Source organism: Juglans regia, chromosome 13 (assembly GCF_001411555.2).
Source record: "Juglans regia cultivar Chandler chromosome 13, Walnut 2.0, whole genome shotgun sequence".
Lineage (NCBI taxonomy): Eukaryota > Viridiplantae > Streptophyta > Magnoliopsida > Fagales > Juglandaceae > Juglans > Juglans regia.
The window spans coordinates 31,296,002-31,301,890 of record NC_049913.1 but is presented as its reverse complement, the minus strand read 5'-3'; the positions used below and the strand labels follow the sequence as shown (position 1 = coordinate 31,301,890).

The 5,889-nt window shown below is 37.0% G+C and overlaps 1 protein-coding gene across 2 annotated transcripts; it reads right to left on the bottom strand.

Annotated features, from left to right (window-relative positions):
• Nucleotides 1-640: 640 nt before the first annotated feature.
• Nucleotides 641-5,224, bottom strand: LOC108992288 (two-component response regulator-like PRR95). Of its 2 annotated transcripts, none has more exons than XM_018966805.2 (8): nt 4,851-5,224; nt 3,701-3,862; nt 3,476-3,606; nt 3,213-3,368; nt 2,520-2,691; nt 2,123-2,444; nt 1,192-1,930; nt 641-1,103 (listed from the first exon to the last, which is right to left on the bottom strand). In XM_018966805.2, the coding sequence occupies exons 1-8, from the start codon at nt 5,119-5,121 to the stop codon at nt 981-983; spliced, it is 2,076 nt and encodes a 691-aa protein (XP_018822350.1). In that variant the 5' UTR covers nt 5,122-5,224; the 3' UTR covers nt 641-980. The 2 variants fall into 2 exon arrangements, with proteins under 2 accessions (XP_018822350.1, XP_018822351.1); XM_018966806.2 differs by having other exon boundaries at nt 2,123-2,438.
• Between the last annotated feature and the right edge of the window lie 665 nt (nt 5,225-5,889).

Sequence of the window (5,889 nt, the reverse complement as noted above, 5' to 3'; positions counted from 1 at the left end):
GGCAGGATACTTAGAACCCACTCCTGCAAAATAAACTCCAATCCTGTGCACCGTACCTTAAAAAATTTTCCTATACGAAATTGGTTAAATCATTAACTTTTTACTAAAGAATGTAACCCCGAATGATTGTTTGCACTCATGAGGTGCAGAACCTTCATCCTTGAAGTTGACTACCATTTTAACTATGGTTTCCAACTAAGATTCAATCGTCCCCATTAAAAGCAGATGAAAACAGGAATAGATGAGTGATTATGATTTAGCTGACAAAATATTGTTCTATCTTTTTTATAAGACATTAATTATTTGCTTCAAAATAATTGGCAAATCCACCTCTTTATACCTTGGAATGATGACTCACAAAACACTCGTTGGAAACTTTTTGCATTGAGGTATCATTTAAGATCACCATATACACGCAAACGTAGAAAAGTAAAAGCGTGCTAACTTTTGTTTAGTGGGAACTTGTGTGTGCAAAACAACCATTCTTTAAGGGAACCTGTGCGTACCAACTTTGTTTAGTGGGAAGAAGGCATTGCAAAGACTCAAAGAGGGATTGCGCCTAACAGATATCCAATTTTGGATTGAATTCAGGTTTCCCTATTAACTTCTTCCTTGGCAATCCAAAAAGGAGTACAAGAGATGAAGAAGAAAATGACTAACCATTACTTCTATACTGATTACGCTGTCAGGCTTTTTGGGGAACAAATCTACATGTCAACAAATAAAGAAAGAAAGACTGGGCAGCCTCCTACAAAGGTGTATAGAAATTACAACAACTCTACATTACAACAGATGCATTTGATAATTTGAACTAGCATCCAAAAGGAGTGAATATTAATATGGAATTGGAGTTAGAAAGCATCTTTGGACTAGTAGTAAGTAGTATTCTATCATGCAATTTTGCTTCCGTGTCTTTAATAAAGGCCAAGGCAGAAATATACAAATGGTTTTGACTCTCAGAAGCTGAATAGAGCTATCTACTAACCATCAAAGGAATCACCATCAGTTTCTAAGTGTGAGGGATCCATGTGCACTTGCCGAACAAACTGTCCTTTTACTCTTGGACGCTGCTCAGCAAGTTTTTTTCTGCTCTCATATCGAACCTGTTCATTTATATTTGGCATTAGCTTATGAGAAAATTCCTATCGGTTGGACATTGTAGCAGTCAAAATGACGACGATAATAACTTACCTTTTTCTCGTAACACCTTTCTTTCCGCTTCAATCGAAACTTGGTTAGAGCCGCTTCTCTTTGTAGAGACCGATGAGAACTTCCACTTAGAGTGAAAAAACCTTCTTCGTTTTTGTTCTCTGAAGCAGCCCTGACAAAAGCATTGTTGTTACTCCCACAAGCACTTCCATAACCAATGCTATTATGATGACTTGCTCCCCCATTACAGAAACTGCTACTTGCACTCTGATCAGTGGGTGGAGATATATGTCCTTGGTCCTCCAAGGAATCCAATTTGTTTTCCTGCTTGTGCATAGTCTGATTCGCAGCATCATTTCTATTTTGAGTATGTGAGTTATACTGCTGCTCAAAGTTTCTATTTTCAGGATTGTGCTGATAAAACATATTCATCCGAAAGGAGGGTTTCTGCTGGGAGAATAAACTTGGACTCGGCATTGGTGATGGACCAGATTGTGTACAAAATATTGGAGAAAATGCAGAGCCAAAGCCCGCACAAAGATTATTGCTTTGTACACCTTTCACTGGAACAGTCAACGGAAATACTCTGTGTTGAGAGCACGAAGTTGCAACTTCAGATTCTTTAGATTGACCAGTAGCCAGAGTGATAATACTTCTGTGTGTGATGCCAACAGTATCAATATTGGATAACCTTGTCTCAGAATTTGATTCGTACTCTTTCTGATGATTAGAAGCATTAGCCACTGTTGTTTGTGGGGGTCGTAATGGCCTGTTAGTGTACCTACAGGAACCAAACGTTTGGTAAATAAAACCTAATGATCATACAAAGTGATCAGAAGAAAAATAGAGAAAACAAAATGATTATTTTGAAGCTTCGATCATTATATTTTAAAATATATAAATATAATTTCATACAAAGACCTAATTTAATAAATCAACTAAATTCTGAATAAAAAAGGAAACTAAAACTCACCGTGTAAAGGCTGAGGCATTAGAATGCCCAAGGGTACGCCTTTCTTCAGTGTGTTCATTCCGAAAGCCACTGTGATGAGATCTTTTCAAAGAAAGATCTAATTGTGGCGAAGATTCAAACTCTCCTATGCCTTTATAAGTACAATCTGGATAGTTATGAAATGTTCCTATCAAGTCAGTGGTTTCTCTAGAAGAGTTGACAGTGGCATAGTTATTGTCACAGGCCTCATTGCTGATATTATCATCCCTCCTTTGACTTTCAGGTTTTGCATCCTTGCCAAGAGTAGTTTTGTTATCATCCTTGCAGGCGTCTACCGCTGATCCTAGACATTTTCAGAATGTTAGTTGCTTCCCACTGGGCAGGGCATAAAAATGATGCCAAAGTGAAAGATATTTACCCCCAGCTTCAGTCTCATGCATTGGAAAATTATGACCCAAGTGGATGCATGCTTCATTATTTTGCGAAATTATTTCACTTGGAAACAATTTTCCCCATCTTGGTTGAGAAAATTCCTTCATGTTGTCCTTGGGACCACTTTCAGTTTCCAACTCTGGCTTTGTACAAGAGCTCTGCAAGAGATGGCAAACACTCAGTCTCTATATGAAACTTCACAAATCAGGCCTAAACCAAAAGATGTTTAAGCCTTTCTGACTTTGTCTTGAAATTTTAATATTACCTTTTCTTCTTCTTCTTATTAATAGAGTTTGGTTGCCAGGTTGAAATTGTGTTGTAACTAGAAACACTGATGAGTTTCTCTATTAATTTCCATCGCCAATAAGTTAATTCATTTCCATTTGATGACCATAAAAGAAATACCTAGTTAGTTAATAAATCCTGATCATTAGTTTCCTATGCAACATAGGCCGCTAGTAGATATGCAAAGATACCCAATTATATACTCATCCCACCTAATTAAACTTTTTAAAAAGAAACATTAAAGAAAAGATTTTTTATAGAGATTATACACTAATCCAAGCACCAAGTAGAGACCTCCCACAGCTTTTCTTTTGTTTTCCCCAGTAAGTTATTAGAGAATTACCTATAAATTAAAAATGCAAAAGGAAATTTACACCGAACTAGAAACACTGACCTGAGAATCACTCTTTTTTTCGATTAGTTCATTATTTCCCTGTCCACAAGCCATATGACCACTTGAACGGTTGCTAGCAGCATTGTTTTCAGAAGTGGCTTCTGCATTTTCTTCTCCAACACTTTCATCTTGGGGATCATTTTTGCCAACATTTGACTGGCAGATTAAAAGGAACAGATCAAGACATAGAATAGTGGTTCATAACCTTCAACACCAATAGAAAGTGAAGAAAAAATAAGCCAAAGTGTAAGCAATAGGCATACAGATTGCCGTCTCCAAACATGCTGCCACAAATTTCTCAGCTCATTTTTCCGAATAGGCTTAACAAGATAGTCAGCAGCACCTCTCAACATGCATTTATAAACAGTGCTGACTGAATCCTGTGAAGACATCACTGAAAAGTGACAAAAGATGCACTATTAGTTTTTTAAATTATCACTGTCATACCAAATCAGTAATGTCTAATGATCAAAACCTTCAAGTCATACTTATAACGGGGATGTTTTTGCAAATCTCATGCTCCATTATTAGAGTAAGAAGAGCAAATCCAGATATTGATGGTAAATCCACTTCTGTCAATATGAGGTCTATGTTATGGGCTCTCCTTTTCAGTATCTCCCATGCTTTTAAGCCATCAGGAACGGCAGCAACTGCTCAAACAGTTATACAAAAAAAAACACTTTCAGTTCCTAGAGCAACAAGTCTACAAATTCTCAGGTTTTGGGCAAAACTCAATATTCAAAATTTCAAGCTTCACGCAAGCAACAACAGTGATATAAATGACCATTTACGTGGTAAATGCATCCCTTGTTAGACTATCTTTCTGGAGATGCTGTGATCAAATCCACTAGAAGCTTTCACAATTGGGGTGAGACAAGGAGTCTTCAGGTAGTATCAGTCTAAATTCAAGTGGAACGCTAATCAACTGAATAAAAAATATTGATGACTGGCTATAACATGTAGGAAGGACTGAGACGAGGACATGGATGGTTATAATCTATTTGGTAGCATTCGATATCTTCCTGTCGTAGTTTTTATGTCATATCACTGATATGTGGTTCATCCTCTTTTATTTTCCTTAAATACTTAATCCCTGATTCTATTTTTTGTCTTAATTCCATTTTCTTTTCCCCTCCTAGATTGAAAAAATTTATCCAGACAAACCCTAATAATAGTAGTAGACTCAAAAGACTGATGCTTCGGGAGAGGAAAAAAAAAGATCTAGCCGGTAAATCAAGAAATTCAATTGATGAGACTTTTGGTTCGATATTCCACCTAATGACAGCTATAATTATTCCTATCATCAGTGTTAAAAGTAGCTCAACATAAAAGAGAAGAAAAAACCCATTTCAACCGAGACCCATTTCTTAATTTTGAGAATAAGACCAGCTAACATAACAATAAACAAACCAACCTTAGAAGCTTGGAAACAATTACATCACTGATCACTTCCTACCACTGCCTAAGCCCCACAAACTAGGACCCCCAAATAGTCAAGTCTATATATTATCCAAAGTGAGACGCTCAAAATTTCCAGACAAAAGCCGAAACCCAGTTCATGATTCCACAAACAAAGCTGAAAAATCCAAGAAAACCAGCAATTAACACAAATAAATAATAAGAGAGGCAAATACTGACCTCTGTAGCTACACTTTCTTAGAAGAGCGGCTATAATCTGCCTTGTGGAATCGTCAGCCTCAACCAGCAACACCCTCAGCATCATCCTCGGCAAGAACCTTTCCCACCGCACAACCCCACTCGAACTCCCACTTGTCCTCTTCTTATTCTTCTTCCTCTTCTCCATGCCAATCTCTGTCACACTTTTTTCCATCTCCTCCTCCTCCTCCTTCTCTGTCCAACTCTCTACTCTAGCTTCCCGTTCCTCGCTGCTCAACACCACCTCACCCATCACGTCTCTCGCTCTCTGTACCTGCAGGCGTGGGCGTATATGCTTCAACTTTCAAGCAAAAGCTTATTTAGAAAAAAAATCTCATCCCCTCCTAAAATTTCAGAAATCTGAAAATATCTGAAAATGGGGATATGTAATATCTTGAGGGGATCGGACGGTGGAAACACGGAGTACAGCTCGCCGACGCGGATCCAACGGTATATAATATAATAACCGGAAGTTGACACCAGCAAAAATATCTGGTTTGGACACGTCAGCAGAGGCAATTGCCATCTGAGCCAGATCAAAAGGAAAAGAGCCATTGGATTGTGTGGCTGTGGTTGGGTGGCGCATATTAAAAGGTCAACATTGGTTTGGGGGGATATTTCACGGGTCCCACCAACAACTAGTAGGTTGTCGGTCCCACTTGAAAGTTATAAAATCTGGGTCCCACCCAGAAAGATATTTTTTGGGAGTGCGGTTGTAAACAATTCAACGTAGGCGAGTCACTTATTTCATTTTTCTTTAACATTTATAAAATAATATAATTTCTAAGGAAAATACAAACAGAGCATATTTTATAGAATAATTCTCTATAAATCTCATGTGGATGGTATTAGATGTTAGAGATTCATAACATATTATTCACGTGATATAATTTAATTTATAAAATTTAAATTTTTAAATTTGATTTTAAATTAAATTATATAATATGAATGATATATCATATAAAAGATTTTAATTAAAATTTCTCTTAATATATATTATCATATAATTAATTTTTCAAGT